Source organism: Seriola dumerili, unplaced genomic scaffold (assembly GCF_002260705.1).
Source record: "Seriola dumerili isolate Sdu_G_001 unplaced genomic scaffold, Sdu_1.0 BDQW01000003.1, whole genome shotgun sequence".
In the NCBI taxonomy this organism is placed as follows: Eukaryota; Metazoa; Chordata; class Actinopteri; order Carangiformes; family Carangidae; genus Seriola; species Seriola dumerili.
Window position 1 is genome coordinate 18,672,716 of NW_019174258.1, and position 24,126 is coordinate 18,696,841.

Here is a 24,126-nt window from a genome sequence, read left to right on the forward strand (position 1 = left end):
GATAATTCGAGTATATTAATCCTATGTGCGTCATGGTGCTTTTATTTCGAAGACCGGAAGTACAAAATTTTTCCCACTCTGACAGATTTTGCGTTTCTTACAGGTGCCGTCCAACTCAGGCCATTCTCCAACACGTTTACACCGAAATCTGTGCGTAAGAGGATAGCCCTTCCAGGCCCCGTTTTCCGCGTGTTTTAATTATTTATTTCCGTGTAAACTGCAGTCTTGATATAAAAACATTGATGGTCGATAAAATTGCCCTGTGTTGAGGGCCCCGGGGAGAACTGCTCAGGATTATAAAGTCACCTCAGACCTCGGTTCACATTCAGAGACATGGCTCGACCACGGCCGCGGGAATACAAGGCAGGAGATTTGGTTTTCGCTAAGATGAAGGGATACCCGCACTGGCCGGCGAGGGTGAGTCTGGGATGCGGCCGGGCTGGGAACACAGGGAGGCGGGGTTGATTTACACAATACAGCCGCTGCTTTGTTGGGGGAACAGGAGGGATGCTCCGTGGCTGACTGCACACCGTTTGGTTTCAGTGTTTTTATCACTGACGACGAAACCGTCTTTTGTAAGCCCTTGGTTTCCGCCAGGTTGTGTAAAGATTTAGACATTTTAAAATGAGGAAAAACATTTACTGGGCTCGATTTTCTCAACACGCCCCCTGCTCCATTTAGCTTCTATTGAGTTATAACACAATTTCCCATGTTCATATTTTCTACTTGTTTTCATCTCACGTTTTCTTTAAGATGTCACACATTGGAATAAACGAGCCAATAGTTGACCTGCTTGAGCACCACTGTACGTCTCATTCGCAATAATTGGTGCTCTGTATTATATACAGTGTATATAGAATATATACATATACATATACATACAGAGAGACAGAGAGGGGCCTGAAACATGTGCCTTCATGTCATGAGTTACTGTGTATGTCCTCAGTGCAGTAGGCTGTCAGGCTCCATTTGAAACCTCTCAGTTACTACAGCATCTCCCTCTACCATTTTACTCTTCACCACGTTCTATTGTTTATGTGAGACAGGACACAAGCCAACAGTAGTCAGGTAATGTGGTGGACATTAACAGATGACTGGAAATCTGAAAGAATATCAGAGTGAGTAAATAAATATTAACCCAGTAACATTTTTGTCTGTCTCTCTGTCCTTCAGATTGATGAGCTTCCTGAAGGAGCTGTCAAACCACCTGCCAATAAATACCCCATCTTCTTCTTTGGGACCCATGAGACGTAAGTACAGTAACATTTATGGTATCCATGCCAAAGCAACACCTTAAAATACTTAAGTTGTCTACATGTTTAAAGCCACAACCACTTTCTGGAACTTTCAACCTCATTTTCCTCATTTGTCTTCACATAACCTAAGTGTTGGACTTTGGTCATGCGATTTAACAAAATGTGACAAACCATTAAAGGCATCAGTGTTGAAGGAGGTCTGCTGGTTTCCAGGGAATATGTTTGAATACTGTGGGTGTGTGGTCTGGAACAATGAGACACCAGGAGAAATTCAGTCCCATCCCATTATGATTTATTACGGTCTTAAGGCTTCTATTTACAGGTAGTCGAGGGTCTGGCAATTGACGTTGTTTTTTTAAATCCAAACAGAAAATATGAATTATGAGTTACTTACACTAACAAAATATCTAAGCTTATCATGAGTTATGATGTAAAACAACTACTAACATAACTTTACCATAACATCTCAAATACTGCAAGGTCTAAGGAACAAAGGAACTCACATTTACACTCTATCAACTGTTGCCGGGAGAGTCCATGGTTCAGCTGCTGGTCAGCAAAGGGGCTTGCACCTGATCTATATAACCTCTGATGAATCCTGGGCTGTGGTTGAAAAGTGTTTTTTTCTTAGGTTGTAACTGAGTAAAGGGACCTGACATATCTGAGCAGCAGCCATGATATGAGCTTGTCCACTTCTCTTAATAAGGAAAGGAGCTTCCTATCTTATCTCCTTTAGCGTAAGAAACCCCTCACCTTCCTTTACAAAAGAAGAGGAGAAATGCTGTCCCACAATTCCTTGCTGCAAACATTTAAAGTTAAGCACTGTTGTAGTTTCACCACAGCAAACCCACGTAAATGCAGAAACAACAGAGCAGCTGTTTTATGTTTCTGACACAATCCAGAACCAATGGAACTCCTTGTCTGATCAACTAAAGCCCAAATCCATAAATATAGATTCATTCTCTTTAAATCATTTAGGAGTCATCATGAAGAACAAGCAGGTTGAATTTATAATTAATAATAACATCATCATAACTAAATACTATAGTTTATAAATAAATCCCCTCCTATTGTGTAAAGCACTCACTTTTCTCTACTTAACAAATGTATAAAAATGCCAGGACAGTCTGTACTTATGTCTGAATATAATTTATTCTGATCTCTCGCTCAGTTCATTATTTCGACTGAATTATTATTTTAATGGCTCAACCTTTATTTGTATTTTTCTTTCATAGTATCTTATTTCAACATTTCAATCCCGTTTGTTTTTGTGGTTGGGAAAGGAGGATTTATTGTCTAAGTGTTATAAATAAAGTTAGTAAAAAAAAAAAAAAACTTGTGTAAGTGCAGTCAGATTCTTTTTCCTTCTGAGTCCTTATCAATTGTCCTTCACATCTTTCCTTGACCTCATGATGTTTTCCATCGAGGTCGAGGAGAAGAAGTTAAAGGTATAATGTGCAAGATCATGCTTCTTGATCCACCTCCATAGGGGGCAGCATTTCACCACTTCGCCCCTGTCCAGTTAATCATGTTGTTGTTTTCCCCATGTTCCATATAATTTACCATTTATATGTGCATTTATTGTTGATAGTTAAAATTGTTGATAGCACTGAAACAAATTATGAGTAATTGTAATACAAACAGTATGTTTTTATTTACCTATACAAATATGAAGGCAAGGGGATACTGTAGCAGCATAAGGAAGGGATGATGACATCAAGATATTAATATGTTTACTAGATATCAAGATATCCAATAAACATATTAACAGGAAATAACATTAAAAGGTAAAATACTGCAACAGTCAAAAAGATAAATATACATAGATTCACATATTCAAAAAATAAAACAATGAAAAAAACTATGTACAATGTGTTGACAAAACTCAATAGACAGTATCTGTTCTGTGCAGGGATAATACTCGAAGGTGTTACTGTAATGTGGTTGTTGATCGATGAGGCCAGATGTAGAAGAAAAGGCAGGTGCTGGTCCATCACTGGGGATGTTCTTTATATTCAAATATGTTAGGTCTGTTGTGTGTGTATAATAAATAGTAAGAATAGATTTGAATATGCTAAAATAAATACAGTATTAGGCAGTGGATCCTGAACCCGCTGGCTCTGGATCAAACAGTCTCTTTGTCTTACTTGTAAAAAGTTACTGATGCATGGAACAGGCTAAATTCTACTAAATCACTAGACGCTACACTGACACATAGCATGTCTAGGTGGTATTACAACACGGTCCGGGACGCGGCTAGTTGGTTAGCATGCTCATTTCAGTAGATATCTCTGAAATACAATAGATGGTGGTCTTGGTCATGACATCATCACTGTGGCTCCTTCACATAGTATTGATTTCATTTTTTGAACATTTTAAACTAAAATTCTGGTCAGATTAGGCCAGATCTTACACATTGCACCTTTAAAGAAGAGGTTATTTTGACTTTTCAACCACAGCCCAGGCCCGTCCTCCTTCCTGCTCCCCTGAGGCAGCTCCTCTTCCAGATCTGCTCTTCACAACAATGCTGCATGCTAATTGGCTCACTGACATTGATGAGATTCACTAATTTACTGTTTTCTTAGATAAATTTGGTATCGAATGACAAGACATCTTTCCTTCCTCGATAGTTTGAAACCAATTCAGTCGGTCCATAAAAGTATCAAAGCTCGATACTCAGCAGTAATCCTGATTTAGATCAGCAAATTTATGATAGAATGGTATGAGCAGTCATTCAATAACCTATTTTAGACCTTGACAGTTTTTAATACTCAGTGCTACAGACGCATTTCTGTCTGTACTCAAAAAGTATTGAGGTTTGATTTCCAGACCTATGTGTACGTAAATGCTAGAGTTTTACTCAGGTTATAACAGTTTAATACTGTTTTTCTGCAAAAATGTAAAATCTCTAGATTTGAAAATATTATGTATTATGTATAAACTTCCAATTATTTAGTGAAACATCCTGTGGTATTTTAGATTGTTTTAGTAATAGCTGTAGTTGTAAACATCTTTTCTAATTCTTTAGTGCATTCTTGGGCCCCAAGGATCTTCTGCCCTACAAGGAGTACAAAGACAAATTTGGCAAGTCCAACAAGAGGAAAGGCTTCAATGAGGGTCTGTGGGAGATTGAGAACAACCCCAGAGTCAAGTTCACAGGCTATCAGGTCAGTCAGTGTTACTGTGTGTGTGTGTGTGTGTGTGTGTGTGTGAGGTCCAGAGTGACAGCAGAGATGACAGATGCCAAAACTATAAGACACAAATCGAGGGCTGGCGTGAGAAAGATGGATTAACTGGTTTCACACGTATAAATCTGAGGTGTTGGTCACTGTGGAATGATTCATTTCTTCTTTTCGTCCTGCAAAACACATTTGGGGTCATTTTTTGCACACAGGCGATCCAGCAACAGAGTTCATCAGAAACAGAGGAGGGTGGGAACACTGCTGACGGCAGTAGTGAGGGTGACGAGGGCGACTCTGTTGAGGAGGAAGATGACAAGGAAAAGCTGAAGGGAGACAAGACGGGGTCCAAACGGAAAAAGACAGCCACCTCCACCAAGGTACAGTAGTTCAGCTGGTCAGGTATAACAGGAGCACTGATGAGGTGAGCCTGAGAATGATATCATCAGGTTAGAGGATAGATTTGATGAATTCAAAGATTGGAAAGTATTTGAGATTTGGTATGGACAGTAGAGGTCATGAGCTGTGTCTCCTTTGTGGCACTGATGGAAAAATCTTTTAACATCCAACTGTGATGTTCAAGACACAGGTGCAGTATTTTTGCTTTTGAAGAAGCTGTGTAAACGCAGTGCTTTGGACTAAATGTCTATGGGTATGATAATGTACAAACAGGTTGGCAGAGTCACTCCCTTTTAATAAGTTTGTACAACTTATCTAAAGGGAGAAGTGGTTGTACCTGTTCTAAATGAGCATAAAACTCTGCTCCACCACCTCCAAAAACTCTTGTCTGTCTTTTTCTGTCTTTGTAGACTACACGTGTTTAAGTGTCCAAATGGGGGTGACCGCATTCCTTTTTGGAATTTGAATTTCAAAGGATAAGGCTGTCGATAGTCTATATTTTTATTCCTCTGCGTCGGTGACAGTCAGAGCCAGAGGCATATTATTATCCATCTGTCACATTGTCATGGACACAATCAGGGTTTTTCCTGCATGGAGAATTGGGAGGCAGCTTCCTCCATCAAATTTCGTGCCACCTCCGCCTCCTGACAAAACGGTAGTACTTGTTTTCTCAGTACTCTGTGCATTTGACGTTTGTAACTGCAATTGTGGCTGTATGCCACTACGGCAATGTAGTGGCACTGTATTGTAATCCGTACATCAGGCAGAGCCATCCGAAATCTCCAGAGAAGAAGAATATGAACGCGCTGGATTTTCTGCCTGCGGAAGAAGGCGGCGACCTGATTTTCGGCTCTTCAAACAGGTGAATAGGGTTGCCACCCTTCCCGTGTAAGGCGGGATAGTCCCGTATTTGGACATAGAATTATTCTAGTACTTGTTTTCTCTGTACTCTGAGGACATAACATGAACAAAAATACGGGACAAATTGCATACCGTATTGATTCAAATCCACAAAGTGCTGTGAATAATGCCACCTTTTTTCACATAAAAGGTGGCAACCCTACAGATGGATATCTATTTTACATCCAAGCAGACCCAGCTTCCTTAAAAGTTTCCCTAAATTAACGTTACATCCCATCATGTATGGTTTTTTTTTTTCAGAAATGAAAATCACAGATTATTTTGAAAAGAGAGTTTGCGAGTAGGAGAATGTCGAGGACAGGTGAAACAGTGCAGAGTGAAGACATCATTAGTTCATCATTAGTTAATTCATGTTACTGACGAGATATGGTTAATGTGTCACAAACCCAATGATTAATACTGTATTTCCGTGTGTGTGTGTCTGTGTGTGTGTGTGTATCCAGAGCCTCATATTTCTTATTCCTCCCAGAGCACAGCTGTTGTTGACACTGGGTAACATTTTCCTTCATTACCATCAACACACACACTGTAGTTTATTTTGACTTTATTTATCCAGCATATATTTGATGCACAGTTCCAGAGGGACATATAAAACTGATAGGTGGGATACTCAGCTGTTTTTGAACTTGTAATTGGCTGTAAAGACGTTTAAGTCTTCCACTTAAAGATTTTTTCTTAAATAGGGCAACCAGGTTTTTTCAGCTGAAAATGAGTCTGTAGCTTCACTTTGAGATGTTTCTCCACATTTCAATCATCCCAACATGTTCTTTAATAAACTCTGTGCTGATGATTTCACTGTATTCTTTATGGTGTTCTACCTTTATTTTGAAAAATAAAGCCTTCATGTTTGAGGGGAGGGAGTGCTGCAGAGCTAACCACCACCAGAGTGTGTTACTGTATTAGTTGCATAAACCACTGCTACTGTAAATGGAAGCAGGTTGAAAAAGTCACACACATCCCACTCCTCACTTAGCAACCACTGTTTCCTAGCAACTGGGCTCCATTACGCACAGCACATGTGGTGTATCTGATGGAATGAGGTGCTGCTGGGGAGCTGTGTGTTCCTGTGTGTGTTTGTGTGTGTGTGTGTATGTTTGTGTGTGTAGGTAGGTGTGTGTGCCCGCGTGCGTGTGTGTACAAGAAGCACATGATGGAACTGAAATCTCCTCAGATAAGAGAAGATTAAATGTCATCTGTTTTGATGGGGTGGTGTCGGGGGAGCAGTAGTTTGGTTGTTCATCAACCTTACCTCACTCCCCTTTCAACCCCCCACCCAAGTGTGAGGGGGGAGTTTTGAGTTAAGACAGAATCTTAACTCAGTGTTCATTGACTAGGTTTAGAAAGTGTTTGTCTTTTGGAGGAGTTCAACAGTTGCAAGACATTTTATTTGAGAAATTCAGCGAAGAGTGAAACAATAAAAAGAAAATGTGATTTGGAAAAAAATGGCTGTGGTCTCTAAAAACTCTTTCCCGTCTCATTGCTCTCTCCATAACAATGATAGCAAACCACAAATTATGAGCTATGTTTTCCTGTTGTTGGGTGATACTGGTCATTGCAGGTGTCATTGATTACCATGTTACGATGGTAACATTGGTCTTAGACCTTAGTTAGGCTGTGGGTAAGGGTCCGGTTTCACAAAGATAGACATTGACTATGTCTTATATATAACAAATAGTCAAATTTCAGATAGATCTGAATTCATCTGTTGCACAAAGCAGTTTATTTCTTGACTATTAAAGCTGGACTGTGCTATAATGAATTCTGGGTAAATTAAGACTTTTATCAAAATAAAAAAAATGGCCGACTAAGGAACCACATTCAACCGCTCTGCTCCATTTACCTCAGCAGAAAATGTTTGTCTTTTGGAAGAATTCAACTGTTACAAGGACGTTTGATACATTTTACTGTTTTACTGTACTACGAAAATTCAGCGAAGAGTGAAATAATAAAAGAAAAATCTAATTTCGAAAAAAAATGTCACTCCGGTATCTAAAAACTCTTTCTCTTCTCTTCGCTCTCTCCATTACAATGTTAGTAAAGCACAAATTATGAGCCATGTTTTCCTGTTTTTTGTTGTTGGGTGCTACTGCTCAGTGCAGGTGTCACTGATTGTTACCATGGTAACATTGGTCTTAGGCCTGAGTTAGTCTGGGGATAAGATGTCAAATTTTTTGGCTTAAAATTAGTAGGTCTTTATTTTTGTAAAACAGTCTTACTGACATTAGACTAATCTATTTGCAAAATTAAGACTGGCCTAACACTACAGACCAGTCTAAAATAGCTTTGTGAAACCACAGAAGAGACTCTTGTATTTACATTTGCATCATGAATTGTGTCTTCAAATTATACAACTACTTATGTAGTGTAGTGTAATGTTGCATAATAATATACTCACAGCAGAACATTAATTATTTTGATATTACTTCACCAGAATAATGAAAAGTTAGACACAGTAATATATTCGCCAGTTTATGTAATAAAAGTGCTGCTTGCTATAAAGCTTTGACCATGGACCCTGTGTGCAATGAAGTCAAGTCTCACTGCTTCACAGTGTGAATATCTTCGAACTGGCTTGTTGTTTATCCCCTGTAAAGTGTGATTTGCTGCTATTGACATTTTTTGTCTGTTAGAAATGAAAATTGTGACGCTCAGTAACTGTTCCCGCCCCCTGATCTGTGACAGAAATCCTCCAAGCTGTCAAGGATCTCTTCTGGAGAGGACGACCTGGAGAAAGATGGGAAAGATGATGACCAGAAGAGCGGCTCAGAGGGAGGAGACCCCGACAATGACATCATCCAAAATACCACCGACAGTAAGGTGGGATTCATGAACACTTTCATACCCTGATCATTGGTTAGTACTCACTCCACACAGGGGACAGTTTAAAGGTTCATAATCCCTTTTTTCAAATCTCAAACCTCACTCAGTGATGTTGATAGGTTTTCAATGTAGTGAGTCCCCGGGACCCACAGGTGGTGATTTGAGTGGGTCCATGGGAAATTCAATGGGTCCCAAATAAAATTTTTTTATTTCTTATATTCTTCTATTTCTTAAATTGTAGTGTTAAACTCCTTTGATGGTGGTATGATATGGTTATAATTAACGGATATATTCATGTATGTTCAAAATGTATCTGAAATTAAACAAATAAGATTCCAAATCTGAAAAGTTTATTGCAAAACAACTGTCACAGCGGCATGACATACAAAATTCAAATAAAATAGCATTTTTGTAGCAACATAAATAGCACCAAAATAAATTACTAAAATTCAAATGAAAACAAAATGGCGTCTGTAGTACCAAAATAAATGATCAATAAAAGTGCTGATTTTAACACATAAACAAAACATTCTCATCACCATGACAGAGTCAACAAATAAATTGTCACCAAAATAAGACCAAAATCTTCTTGTCTGAATATCAACTAAATCAAATGAACTGAGTCAATCACTGTGAAACTTTTAGCACACAAATGAAACTTAACACAGTGGAAAGTCTGTTAAAGTATTTTTCATCACCGCCACCGGAGTATGTTTTATTTATTTCATTACAGCACGTCCCCTAGACGTTAAAACATTGTCGACATGAGTGAACACAGCATTGAGCAGTGTAAACATGAGTTTATTTACTATTATGAAGTTCGTATCTTTAATTGTTGAAATGAAATCCGCGGTAACTGGCTAATTGTTGTGGTAGTGGCTAAACTAGCATGTCGCGATACTGTGCACAGGGGATCACGTCTGCGCGGAGTAGATGCGCAGAGGGTTGAAACAGCGCTTGCCTGGTCTGCTGACAGTGAAGTTACTTTTGCTAGTTACTGTGATTTTAAACACGAGTTGTTGTTCACAATGTATCGTTTTTCATTGGAAAAATGAGTTGCGTTCCTGGGACGCATGGATAGTGAGTTTACTGCGTCCTTTCAGATTTTAATGCGTCAGGGACGCAGGACGCGTACCTAGCAACATCACTGCTCACTTTTATTGAGGTTATGTTCTTTGACATATAAATTAGGAACAAACCTCAAACTTTACATGACAAGGTTTTCAGTTTTTCTAGTTTTTCTGTCCTGAAATATTTTAATATTCTGTAACTTCTATAAAATTTCTGAGCAAGTTTGTGAGGATTCATTTGCAGTAAAGCTAAAGGAATAATAACCTGTTTAGAGAAGTAGCTATTAGTTTGTTACTGTGATTGCTTTAGATTAAAAAAATACAGACTGGAAACTACATATTACCTAGACGGTATTATGGAGCATTAGCCCCAGGACCAGCTGTGCGTAAAAAAGTAGGTTTTCACTCTTATGCCAGTCTCAGCTACGCCCAACTTTATGAAATTAATGTAGTGAGTGCACCAAACTTGACTGATCATGTAGCTGCACCACAATGCACGTTCATGTGAATACCTGCAAAGCTGTGATTGCTGCTAAGCAACACATTAAACTCTAACTTCAGCCTTCAAACAAGCTGGAGGATATGGACAAAGAAAAGGAAAGTCAGCATGGAAATCAATAACCAGTGCAATCAATAATGAATGTGATGGAGGATTGTGGACAGTTGAAGGGATCAGGAAGAAATGGAAAGGTCAGAGTGGGGGACAGCGCCACATTTCTGTCCGATGTTCCTCCATTAGCTCAAACAGAGCCTGTATACCAAAGGGAACCCTCTCCATCAGCTGACTGTCCAAACAGACGTCCAGTGGGTTTGTCACTGATGACTCTTTCTTGTCTTAGTACCCTTTTGTTATTAATTCTGTGAAGAAGACACGCTGCCATTCTGTCTCTGCGCCAGCAACAGTCAGATCGGGAGCCATATTGTTTTTGGGCTGTCCATCCGGCCCATTCTCATGGACACATCTTAGTAACACCTTGATGGAAGTTCTTGAAATTTGGCAAATTCTCTAGGACTCAGCGACCACTTTGGTGGTAAAGGTCAAAGGTCAAGGTCATGGTGACCTCACAAAGTGCAGTTTTGTCCTTGTGAACGCAATATTTCGAGAACTCTTCAAAGGAATCCCTTCACATTTGGCACAAATGTCCACTGGGACTCAAGGATGAACTGATTGGACTTTGGTGGTCAAGGTCAAGGTCCGTGTGACCTTACAAAGCACTTTTTATCCATAACTCAAGACTTCAAACAGCAGTTATGACAAAATGTCACACAAATGGTTAATATTTTACATGACTCTGGATAAAAAGATATGTAACTACTCTGAGTGGAGGAGGCAGACAACCACGAGGAGCTAATTCTAGTTTTTCTTGTAGTCAGTGTGTTTTTCCACCCACTGCCCACAAGAGGCTAAAATTAGACCATTTTGGCTGCAACTAAAAAAGCAAATGGACCATCAGCACTTTATTAGGAACACCAGACTATCACTGCATAGTCCATGCCTTTGGTCTCAAACATGGTCACTATAACAACTTTTGTAGATAATATTTCAGAGTTGGTTCCAATGCCCCCAAAATATCAGTTATTGCAGGTTGAACTTGTTCAACATCAGAAGATACACATTTTAATAAACAGAATATAACACATTTACAGTTACACATTTACTATTATTATTTAATTATTAGTATTTTTTTGTATTAGTATTTTAAAATTTCTTTGCAAAGCTCTTTGGTCAACATTTGACTTGACTAAAAATGACTAATACTTCTACCTATAATGCTAATAATATCTGTGCTTGTTTATGATTGTGTCCCCCCAGAACCAGCTGCTCATAGAGGAACATTAAGTGAAGAAAGCATGAAAGGGAAATCATTCTTTGTAGCTCTGATGTTGGAAAGGTGAATCCACAACATGATTTCGCATCAGCACCATCCACTGGCCGCCATCGCCTCTTCTTCTCTGCTGGACTCCGAATATGTTTGTATGAAAGATGCACCCATACTGATACTGATCCCAGTCATCCCGTTGATACCGGGGTAAAACTGGGCATTATGTCAGTTTTTTCAGTACTTCACTTTAATATCTCGGGCAGTGTCATTTAAAGCTTCTTCAATCATGAACTCACTAAAATAGACAGATTAAGTTTTTTAATCAATTTTATCGAGTGACTCTGAATCCTTGTTTATTGTGTTAAATAGACATTAAGTATAGGATATTTAAAGGGGCATTAAGTACTTGAAGACTTTCATCATGCTCACTGAAACCATTAGGAGCTGTGCTAACTTTAACTGTTACATGTAGCCTTTTTCCACTAGGGTCATACTAATCGCCCTGTCAGAATGAAAATTCTTTAAATAGTAAGTATACCCCTTTCAGATCCTGTGAAGTGATGTTTATTTGTTAAGCAATTAGTGGGTGGTGTGGGTGGCTCCATCTCCCCCTTTTAAGTGCTGATATGAAGCAAAATCTCTTGCTTTATTAAAAAAGTAGTGGTAAAAAAGTAATAAGTCCATCTTTTTCAAAAGTTACACTCAATTCAATTTCATTTGAAGGAAAAAATATACATATCTGCAAGCATTTGCGATTTCAGCATTCTAATTACTACCATAAATGTGTTTTGTTTTATCTTGAGAACGAGGCTGTAGCAGAAATGCAGAAATGTGTTTTCTGTTGGTTAACAGCAACAACAATGATACTGAGCTTGCAGAGAAACATCTATGAATTATGTTTATAGCAAAGCAGCCCAGATGGTAGCTATTTGCCAGCTAGCTAGCCACAGCTCTGCTGCACTGCAACTGTAATGGGGATTGTTTAATGTCATTTTGCATTTATATAAACAATTCGAGTTCAGCCATGGCCCATCAAGAGTTAATCTTCACAAAACAATGTTTGAGAAGTTTTAAAGGATGAATAGAAACGTATATTAGCAAAAAATCGGATGCAGGTTAACCTGTGTAAATGAATAGATGAATAAATATAGAAGATATTTTTTCCAGTGACGGTCACACAACCTCTTTATTTTAGGCTAATACTATATTAGTTAATTTAAAGAAATCCAAACTACTATATTAACAAAGGAAATGGAATATATAAAATATAATGTAAAACAGAATGTTGCAGCTTTAAGTTAACATGACAACATGAAGACACTTAAATAGCTAAGACAATGATTAGCTACTTACTGTAGTAAGGCCGACATGTCAAATGGTTGGCTTTATCTTTATTTTTTCTTAGTCTTCATAACACACCTGTTCCAAGTATTTTAAATTTTAATCACTTACTCAGCTAAAATGTCACTGGTATTTATCCATAACTCTGTTACTCCCTACATGTTTATGTGCTAAGGAACAGTAAAAATGATTACTTATTGCCTCCTTGAAAAGTGACGTAAGGTGTTTTCACACTTAGTCCCTTTCAGTGAATAGTCAGTATTGTGATTCGCTTCAAGTTTGTGCTGCAGTTCACTTAACCTGTGCATTGTGAACACAAATCGCTCCAGGTTCATGTTGCCTTTTGCCAATGTATTTTAGCTGAAGACAAAATGGACAGAAAACAATTGGCCTGAACCGTGGCCGCTGGTAACAACAGCAAGATGGTGGATCAGGAAATAACTACTGTACTTCTGTAGATATAGAACCAACACACCAAACAGCAACGGTCTACTAAATTTAGTTTCCACACATGTCTCCGCATATGTATAATGCTGCAATATCATAACTGATCTCAGAACAGTAGAAGCTGAGTCAAAACAGCTTAAACTCCTGCTCCCTTCTGTGCTTGACAAATTCCAGCCTTTGTTAATGGGACACCGTCATGCCCATGACAATAACAGAAACGATAGATACAACACCCTACTAGTCAAGCTAGCTTCCAGAGATAATACCCCACTGCCACTACAAGAGGACAGTAAATTACATGATGAATGCAAACAGGTATCAGATCCTTTATGGGACAGAACACTGTTTTGAGATCAGATGTAAAGAGGCATATCACTTCACTTTAGTATCGTTCTAATTGATGTCTCTTTTTAGCTTTAACTGGGCTTTAACTGAGTTAAATTGAATACAATATACACTGCTTAAACAAATTAAGGGAACACTTAAATCATACATCGGATCTTGATGAACAAATTATTCAAGTTGAAAATCTTTACTGATGTACAATATATAATTTGTTGAGAACAAAATGACGTAACAACGGTCAATGGAAACCAAAATCATCAATCCACTGAGGGCTGGATTCACAAAAATTCAATTCACGAAAATCAAAGTTAAAATTTTAAATCACAGGCTGACCCAACTGAATTTCATCACGGTGATTCATAATGTGACTCAGTAGTGTGTATGGCCCCTGCGTACCTGTATGCACTCCTGTATTCACACCTGTCACATGTGCTCAGTGTGAACCTGCTGTCATTGGTGAAGAGAACAGGGCGCCAATGGTGGACCTGCCAATTCTGTTTTTTTCTGGCGAACGCCTATTGAGCTGCATGGTACTGGGCTGTGAACACAGGTCCCATGAGAGGACATCGGGAGCTCATGCCACCCTCATGGAGTCTGTTTCTGACAGTTTGGTCAGAAACATGCACACCCGTAGCCTGGAGGAGGTCATGTTGTAGGACTCTGGCAGTGCTCCTCCTGTTCCTCCTTGCACAAAGGAGCAGGTACCGGTCTAGAGAAGAATCACTAAGGAAGGATCAGGATAGAGCAACTGTCTGTGGCCACCACATGTAAAACCATTCCCTTTTGCTTCTCCATTGCACCTGTTGTCCACTTTCATTCACACCAAAGCAGCTGAAATTAATTTACAATCACTTGTAATTCCTAAATGGACAGATTGATATCCCTGAAGTTTAACTGACTTGGTTAATTGGTGTTCCCTTATTTTCTTTGAGCAGTATACACTTTTTGTCTAGTTTAAGAGGACTGAGATTGTTTCGTTTAAAAAGGACCACATGTGAAAACACACTTATTATATGTGCTCAGAAGTAGGGCTGAACGATTAATTGCTTTTGCAATAATATCGCGATATGATAAAACGCGATTTTCTAACTGCTAAGGCTGCGATAACACTCTAGTCACGAGATATGCAAGCGAGAGTAGAGCAATCGGCTAAAAGAGGGAGCAACAACTTGGCACGCTACACTTTGACCTGTTGTATAATGACCTCAGGCTCGACAGAACCTGGCACTGTGGAAACTTTAGTGTCAAAGAGGAGCAGTATGTCGGTTGTGTGGAACTATTTCGGCTTTAAAAAAGAAGGTGCAGCACAGTGTCAGGTATTGTGCAGAACCTGCCTTGCTACTGTTGCTACGTCACGGAGCAACACTACTAACCTGTATCAGCACAACAAAGTCATGTATGATAGTTACATGGCTAAAATGCCGACCACCAATGTATCAAGTAAGCCAAATACCACCGACAAGGATCACTGACCAAAATGTTTGAAAGCATACTTCCATATGAACGTAATTCAAAACGGCACGGGGAAATTACAGAGTTCATAGGGAAGGATATGATGCCTCTCAGCATGGTGACCAATCCTGGGTTTACGGCTTTGATAAATACACTGGATAAGCGGTACAGCATGCCCTCCCACACATATTTTAGCCAGGTTGTCATACCGGAGCTATGTAAAAAAAATGCAAGATGAGAGTCACAGCGGAGCTGAAAACAGCGAGTTTTTCACTACTATAACTGACATCTGGTCAAGCCGTACAGCAGAGCCGTATCAGAGTCTTACGGTGCATTTCATCAATGAAGACTTTGACCAGCTGGGATCTCCATGAAGAGACCCATGTCTGCATAACGACGGACAATTTTACATACTTAAAAGGCTGTAAACAAATCGGTCAATATACTACTGTGATTGAAGTAGTTAAATAAAAATATGTCATTAATTTCAATTCATGCATCATCTTATTTCATAATGACATATAGGCCTGGCCTACAAGAAAGAACAGTTTATGTTTAATCTATCTAATATTGTGTTAGTCATAATATATAATGATTTATTGCTTGTGTTTGTTGAATAATACAGAAGATAAGGAACTCTAAAAAATAATTGCATATTAAATCGCAATCGCAATATTGGTAAAAAAAAAATCACAATCAGATTATTTTCCCAAATCATTCAGCCCTACTCAGAAAGTCAGTTTTACAGGGGTTTGTGGAATCTCTGTCACAATAAAAATGGTACATTGGTGCATCTCTACTCTGTATGTGATATGGTATAATACCAACTTGACACTGCATGTCACATTCAGGTCAGGTGAAACGGGGTTGAGGTGGCTCGTGTTCTTCCCACAGTCACAGTGTAGATAGCCATCAGTCAGTATTTATACTGTCCTGTGTAAATCCATCTGTGCCGTCTCACTCATGGTCACCTGTCACTCTGTACAAACGCATTTGATAAGACCTCCACATACTCTCCTATTGTCTATGATATATGTTGGGTATTGCAGTGTACTGGTCACTATAGCTTTAAATAGCTTTTTTACAAGGATAATTATAGAAGGGGCTAATTATGGAATATTCGGTAACTGTCAGATTATCCATCACGCTATGTTACTCTTTTATGTAACCAGAAAAAGACGAATGGAAAAACATAGATAAATGTATGAAGTGTTGTGCACAACTGGGTTACACATTGTAACTCAATGTTAACTATATCTGTATATTTTACTTTTGTTGTAGAATATAGGACCACTATTCTACTTGGACTGCTCTAGGTAACAGCTCATCTTTATATGGAGAAGTGATACATCTGTTCTGTGTATCTGTGAAATAGATCACTGTATATTTCAAAGCTTTTTATAGTGGCATGCTCTGCTGTTGTTCTCCAGATCATTCTTTTATCAAAGTGTTCATTGGTTCCTAGTTTAAAATCAGATACTTGTTGGTATGTGTGGGTTTGGAGGTAGAAGAAATACACAATCCACTTTTTTCTTTTGCCTTGTCTCTATGTCTAAAGCAGAACCACATTAACTTTATGGACACTGAGCTATGAAGGTGGTTTCTCATCTGAATCATTGTGAACAACATGCAGTGTGATAATGCAGTTTAAATTGCCAAACCTGTCATTGTCCCTCTTACTGTTTACTTAGACTGATGACACCACACTGCTTTGTCTTTTAACTTTGTGCCAGTTGCCTTTACTTTGCTTCCACTATTTTTGTCTTGAGATAAAGAATTATTTATTTTTTGATGATTGGTGAATAAGACAACTTCTGTATGTAAACTCATGCTTTTTTTATTCCCTTGAAACCTTTGTTATTCTCATATTTGGAACATGTTTTGGATTTTCAAGGTTTGTAATTTACAGTAAACTGTTTTTGCTGTTTATGGAGGAGACTTTTACAAAATAAAATAATTGGAATGCATAGAAATTCTGAAATTCTCATCACACACCACAAAACTAAAGTGTTGCCTGGGTGTAAAATGGACACACTTTGCCAGACTTAGTGGACACCAGTGGGACAAAAATATAAAGTTTTTCCTGAAGGTGGTGCCACAGGAAGGACCATATATCAGCTGTACTTTTGAACGCACTTGAACTAATACCATAACACCATACATTACCATGCTAATTGCTACCAGTTCACATGCCAGCATTAGCTATCCCATGCTAGCTGACTCTCTTGACTTCTCACCACATACAATGCAACCAGTATTTTCCCTGACCATAAATATTACTATTGACCATACATTGTATATAAAGATGGACAAAATATGTCAGACTCTGCATACTATCTGCGTCACATTCTGCACATTAGTGATACTATACCCAGGATATTAGTCACTAGAGTGAACTGTGGCCATGAAGGGATGGACATGTACAGCAATAATACACAGATACACAGACTGTGGCATTCAGACCATTATTGATTGGTATTAAGAAGAAAACATTCTCCACACCATCACACCACCAGCCTGGACTGTTGACACAAGGCAGGTTGGCTCCATGGATTCAGACTCTGACCCTACCATCTGCTGCCTCAGCACAAATCCAGATCCATCAGACCAGCTGTCCAGTGTTGGTGAGTCTGTGTCCACTGCATCCTCAGGTTTCTATTCTTGGTGACAGGAAGTGGAACCTAATGTGGTCTTCTGCTGTTGTAGGTAGGACGTGTTGTTCACTCTGAAGCGTCTCTGCTCAGCACAGTTGTAAAGAGTGGTTATCTGAGTGACTGTAGCCTTTCTGTCCATTCCCCGCTGACCTCTTTCATCAACATAGAGCTGCTGCTCACTGGATGCTTTTGTTGTTGCTCCAATCTGAGTAAAATCTCCTCGTTTGCGCAGTTTGCGCTATTCGTGCGCAGTGATGGCCCGCGTTGGTATTCGCGCACTAACGCGTGCGCAGTCCGTACTGAGTAATTCGGCGCTGAAAAGAAGCCTAGTTTACCAGGGATACAACTAAAGCACTGCTAGCTGGGCAGCTGCAGAATTAACGAAACCAGCGTCTACTTGGTTCTTTGCTTTCGAGCATCGTGACACAGCGCAGAGTTTGAAGATGGCTGATAAAGAGGGTAGGTGTACCAGAACTACTAAACGTATAAAGCATTGGCTCGTTTTCCTCGTGTTGCCGCTTTGTGTGCGTATCACGGACGTTTAACCCAGGCATGGGTGTTAGCATGACATGCTAGCTTAGTAAAGTCTTGTCAGGAGGCTCGGTGGCGTTACTCAGCCTGTGAGTTGTTATTGGTTTTTAGTTTTTAGAGAAATTCATGTCTAACATCCATTCTTTAAGTTCAGTATTTATCCGTGAGTCAAATCCACCAAACTGAACTGTTAAGGTACCACAACCCCCTTCACCAAAACACACAGTAATGGTAGCGAGCAAAACACATGTAAGGGCTGTCCTGTCTGTTTCGGATCCTTGAGAAAGTCACTTTAACCAGCACTCCCAGACTGGCTATACTTACTACGTAATTGTAACTGAAAATTACTTTCTGGTATGTGTAAATGAGGAAGAATACACAATAGCTGCCTGTAACTTAAACTGTTGTTCTGCTAAAGTGTATGACGATGCAGTGGAGGAGCGGGTCATCAATGAAGAGTACAAGATCTGGAAGAAAAACACACCTTTCCTGTATGACCTAGTGATGACTCATGCACTAGAGTGGCCCAGCCTGACTGTCCAGTGGCTTCCAGATGTCCGCAGGTATTTGTTTTGTCTCCATTTTACTGCTTATACCACATAGTTTAAATCTAAGCACGAATGTTGACAGATATCTGTCAAGGTGCTCCAGTGTCCACTGGACCCCAGCTCCCTGGCATCTCCCCGTGACCTGAAGTTTTTCTGCAACCTGTGACAAAGTTGAGTTGTTAAGCATCATCATCTAACATACATCAATTATGGATGCTTATATCTACACAAGTTTCCAGGATTAGATAGAGCTATGGTTCTAATAAATCACAAATCACAATGACAAGCATTACCAAATACTACATGAAGAATACATACATATAAGAATACATAAGAACACATGGTACCACTTTACAATAGGACTACCCTTATAATGGATTTATAAATTGTTTATTATTAGGTTATTAATTTGGTTAACACTTTATAAATAATCAAACAATTATAAACAAGTTATAACAGTTTTCATACTGTAATGCAGGCTCACTATTTGGCAAGATCAGTAGTAGAATACTTGCTACTCATTAATCTTACTATTGACTTACCGTTATTTATGACTGGTAAAAGGAGCCATATAGTAACTCATTAAGAAATGATGGTGTGTTTCACACTGTACAATAAGACTCTTTTCACCGGTTATACATTTTTGTAACTGGTAATAAATGGTTGTAAAAATGAGAAGAGGAAACATGAAGATGGATGGATGGAGAATCACAGATATGTGAACAGTGGGACAAGAATGGATGAGCAGTTCAGCAAGTAAAGGAAGATTATCAACTGTGTTCTACCTGTAATGCTAAATTACTAAACAAGAGACCAAGCAGCAAAAAGCATCTCCATGTTAATCTCCACTGTGCAGAACAATCTGATCAACAGCTGTGATTAGAATGAGGAAGGTAAACAACACTGCCACAGCCTTAGAGTATCTGGTCATTTGATGTGATCATTTGATCTGCCACAATTATCTTAACCATTAAGATCAGTGTTGTGCACGAACGCATTCAATGAACGGTGTTCGTTGAACGTGTTCATATTTTTTTGTGAACTCTGAACAGAGTTTACAAATGATGAATGTGAACGTGAGCAGCGTTCACTCCAGCGAGAGTGAACGTTGCTCACGTTTTATGTCAGTTTTACAGCACGCCACATAACGTCTCCATAGACACGGCCCAGCTTGGCTGGTTCTAGCGGAACAGGCGGAACAGACGGTACAGACGCATCTACTACTGCTGAAGCCAGTTTGTTTGAGCATTTGAAGCAGTTTTAGCAAACAAGTGAAGACTCAGATGGATTATATTTATATACGGATTTTAAATGTAACTCATGTCTGTGATTCTTCAGTCCTATATTTATTTGGATGTGGCAATGATTTTAGGTTGGTGATGGATGGGTAGAAGGATGTTCTATTGAAAAAGACTATTGGCCTTTACAGTGCATTCCAAATTATTATGCAAATGTTATTTTTCTCAGATTTTCCTAAATAGTCGATGCAAATGACAGTCAGTATAATTTTCAAGTCATCAACCGTTAGAGTATAATTAAAATTTTATTGAACAAACCTCCCAATGATAACAGTATTTTTTTTCAAAAATAAAAAAGTCAAAATGCACTGTTCCAAATTATTATGCACAAGAGAGTTTCAAAACATTATATAGGTTGTAAAGAACCAAAAATGGTAATTTGTTGAATTTGCAGCATTAGGAGGTCATATTTACTGAAATCTAGCTATTTAAATCAAAAACATCTTAACAGGCCAAGTTACATGTTAACATAGGACCCCTTCTTTGATATCACCTTCACAATTCTTGCATCCATTGAACTTTTTTTGGAGAGTTTCTGCTTGAATTTCTTTGCAGGATGTCAGAATAGCCTCCCAGAGCTGCTGTTTTGATGTGAACTGCCTACCACCCTCATAGATCTTTTGCTTGAGGATGCTCCAAAGGTTCTCAATAGGGTTGAGGTCAGGGGAAGATGGGGGCCACACCATGGGTTTCTCTCCTTTTATGCCCATAGCAGCCAATGACACAGAGGTATTCTTTGCAGCATGAGATGGTGCTTTGTCATGCATGAAGATGATTTACTACGGAAGGCACGGTTCTTCTTTTTGTACCACGGAAGAAAGTGGTCAGTCAGAAACTCTACATACTTTGCCGAGGTCATTTTCACACCTTCAGGGACACTAAAGGGGCCTACCAGCTCTCTCCCAATGATTCCAGCCCAAAACATGACTCCGCCACCTCCTTGCTGACGTCGCAGCCTTGTTGGGACATGGTGGCCATCCACCAACCATCCACTACTCCATCCATCTGGACCATCCAGGGTTGCACGGCACTCATCAGTAAACAAGACTGTTTGAAAATTAGTCTTCATGTATTTCTGAGCCCACTGCAACCGTTTCTGCTTGTGAGCATTGTTTAGGGGTGGCCGAATAGCAGGTTTATGCACAACCGCAAATCTCTGGAGGATCCTACACCTTGAGGTTCGCGGGACTCCAGAGGCACCAGTGGCTTCAAATATTTGCTGCTTTGTAATGGCATTTTAGCACCTGCTCTCCTAATCCGATGAATTTGTCTGGCAGAAACCTTCCTCGTTATGCCTTTATCTGCACGAACCCGTCTGTGCTCTGAATCAGCCACAAATCTCTTTACTTAGTTCAAAATTTTAATAAATGAACTATGAACATGAACCAGTTCATTTTCATCTGTATGAACTGAACTTTGAGCTAGTTATTTTAAAGTGTGATAGCAAAACACTGATTAACATACTTACACAGGCTTGGTCCTAGCCGCAGAGGCCATGGGTTCGAGTCCGACCTGTGGCTGCATGTCATCCCCTCTCTCTCTCCCTGACTTTCCTGTCTCTGTCTTACTGTTCTATCACAATAAAAAGGCAAAAATGCCAAAAAAATGTTAGTGTTAACAAGCTAATAAATAAACTAGTTATAAACCACTCATAAATTCTTTACAAAGGTAGTCTTATTGTAAAGTGGTACCGACCAGTTTTCAAATTTGGGGGCGGGGCTAACTTGTTTCCCCCTGTTACTATTTATTACGTTTGTTAATTGTCAATGGGCAACAGTGTTTATAAACTGCAGCTTGGGAAAAGATAACCACATTGCATGTTACCATGTGTCCATATGCATGCATCATTTTTATGATCTAGTACAGGGGTGGCCAACCAGTCCGAGGCTAAGAGCCACAATTTTTACTGTTTTACAGCAAAGAGCCAGATTTACTGTAAATGTCACACATCAACATGATAATGACAAAAATTGACTCTCACAGAAGTAAGACCAAAGGCCAGTCATTTTCAACAATGAACACTATGTGCACTGTCTCACAAACAAACTCTCAGTTCAATGTTCAGTTCATGTCTACAAACAAAAATATAATTTACAATAGCATTTTTTCTCTTACCATGCATGTTGCTTAGTGGGACCTCTGGCATTCCTTGCCCTCAACAATCCTTTTCAAATCTGGTTTATAGTCAGTTGTTGCCACTCGAAGCAATTCCTTCACATGTGTGTCTGTCAGAACAGATCGATGCTTTGATTTCACGTGTTTCAGGGTAGAAAAAACAGACTCGCAGACGTATGTTGATCCAAACATTGACAATATCTTAAGCGCAGCCCATTTGACATTTGGGTACTTTTCCATTGGCACACTTTTCCAGAATTCAATGGTCCCTTCTCTCAAAGCAGGTTTCAGTTGGTCCTCTTCACAAAGATCGATCATCTCCAACACAGCCGCAGCCTCATCTGTGACCAGCAGGGTTTTCAAACAGACCGTCTCCGCATTAATCGGGTCGACGAGGAATGTAATCTGTGGCCTTTTCAGTTGAAGATCACGGAACCGGGTCACAAAGCTTTCATGCAGGTTTTCAACCATTGTTGCATATCTGGCTATTTGGTTATTCAGGACAGCGCCGATGACTTGCCCGCTGGCTTTTAGCAGAGTGGGAAAATGCGTTAAATCTCTCTTCTGAATATGCGTCTTGAACAGCTTCAGTTTGTTGGGAAACGCAAACACACTTTGCACCAGGTCAGGCAGTACTTTTGACTTACCCAGCAGGGTCAGGTTCAGTCTGTCCAAGTGACACAGCATGTCGACCAAAAAAGCCAGATCCATAATCCACTTGAGGTCTGAGAGCTCTGGATAGTGCTTGTCCTTCTCTTCCATGAACAGTTTCACGCCATCCAAAAGCTCAAAGAAGCAAAAAGTACCTTGCCTTTTGACAGCCACCTCACAGTGCTGTGCAGCAGCAGGTCACCTGGAAGGCCTTGGTCCAGCTCAGCGATGAGATTTTTGAATTGCCTGTGGTTAAGAGCATGTGTGCGGATGTAATTGACGATTTCCATCACAGGCTTCATGACGTTGTCTAAATTCAATGATTTAGACACGAGTTGCTCCCTGTGGATGATGCAGTGGAAATTCCAAAACTCGGGAAAAGTTTGGTCAGCTTTGCACAGCCCCACAAGCCCGTTCACAGATCCGATCATGGCTGGCACTCCATCCGTGGCTTTCGCCGTTAGTTTCGATATGGGCAGATTTGCTTTCACAAATGCAGCCATCATTGTTTCTTTCACATCTGTGCCATGGGTTCTGTCTTTTAATGGCACAATATCAAGGAGTTCTTCTTTGATCACACAATCTTTTGACACAGACCGCACAAATATTGCCAGCTGAGGCTTTTCTTGTATGTCACAACACTCATCCAATGCGACACTAAAATACTCACAGGCTTGAAGGTCAGAGTGCAACTGTGATTCAATAGCCATGTTAATGTCCGATATTCTGTGTTCAACCGTGTGGCGGGACAGTTGGATGTCTGATACTATTCGTTTTAGTTTGTCGTTTTTAGGAGACAAGATTTCAACAATGTCACTGAGGCATCTTTTGACGAAATCCCCTTCATTATATGGCTCTTTAGCCCGTGCAATGTTCCAAGCAAGTTGATACGATGCAAGCGTTACGGTCTCTGAGTGCTTCATAAATTTTTGGAACAACTGTGTCTGCTTTTCTGCCTGACCTTTCAAAGTGACCAATTTGTGCTTGCAAAGTTCAGTCCCCTTTGGAAATTCCTGGTCGATGTTAGCATGGAGTGAACTGAAGTGCCACTGAAGATTTGAAGCCTTGAAATGCACTAATAATACCTGACATATAAGGCAGAATGGCTTGCCATTACGTTCAACAAAAAAAAAAAACTCTCCCACTCTGTTAAAAACGTCCTGTGTTCATCTTCATATTTTCGTTTTGCTGTGCATTTTTTCCCTGCCATTTTGAGAGCGAACTTGGTAGGCCTACACTACTCAACGGTTCTTTCCGCCAAGTCATTTGCGTCAGA

At 39.6% G+C, this 24,126-nt stretch overlaps 2 protein-coding genes across 4 annotated transcripts in view; both read left to right on the forward strand.

Moving 5' to 3' along the window:
* The first annotated feature begins 223 nt into the window (after positions 1 to 223).
* On the forward strand, positions 224 to 13,782 carry hdgfl3 (HDGF like 3). The gene is made up of 6 exons (XM_022741010.1): positions 224 to 417; positions 1,174 to 1,250; positions 4,285 to 4,423; positions 4,651 to 4,815; positions 8,438 to 8,572; positions 11,459 to 13,782. Exons 1-6 carry the CDS (start codon positions 334 to 336, stop codon positions 11,483 to 11,485), a joined length of 627 nt encoding a protein of 208 aa, XP_022596731.1. The 5' UTR covers positions 224 to 333; the 3' UTR covers positions 11,486 to 13,782.
* Positions 13,783 to 17,945: 4,163 nt separating this feature from the next.
* The window catches only part of LOC111218630 (histone-binding protein RBBP7), a 30,944-nt gene continuing 24,763 nt past the window's right edge, over positions 17,946 to 24,126 (forward strand). For 2 of the 3 annotated variants that reach the window (XM_022741033.1, XM_022741042.1), the window contains exons 1-2: positions 17,946 to 18,166; positions 18,657 to 18,801. In XM_022741033.1, coding sequence (XP_022596754.1) covers positions 18,151 to 18,166; positions 18,657 to 18,801 — 161 coding nt within the window. In that variant the 5' untranslated portion in view covers positions 17,946 to 18,150. The remainder of the gene's footprint in view (positions 18,167 to 18,656; positions 18,802 to 24,126) is intronic. The other variant, XM_022741024.1, reaches the window with a different exon arrangement.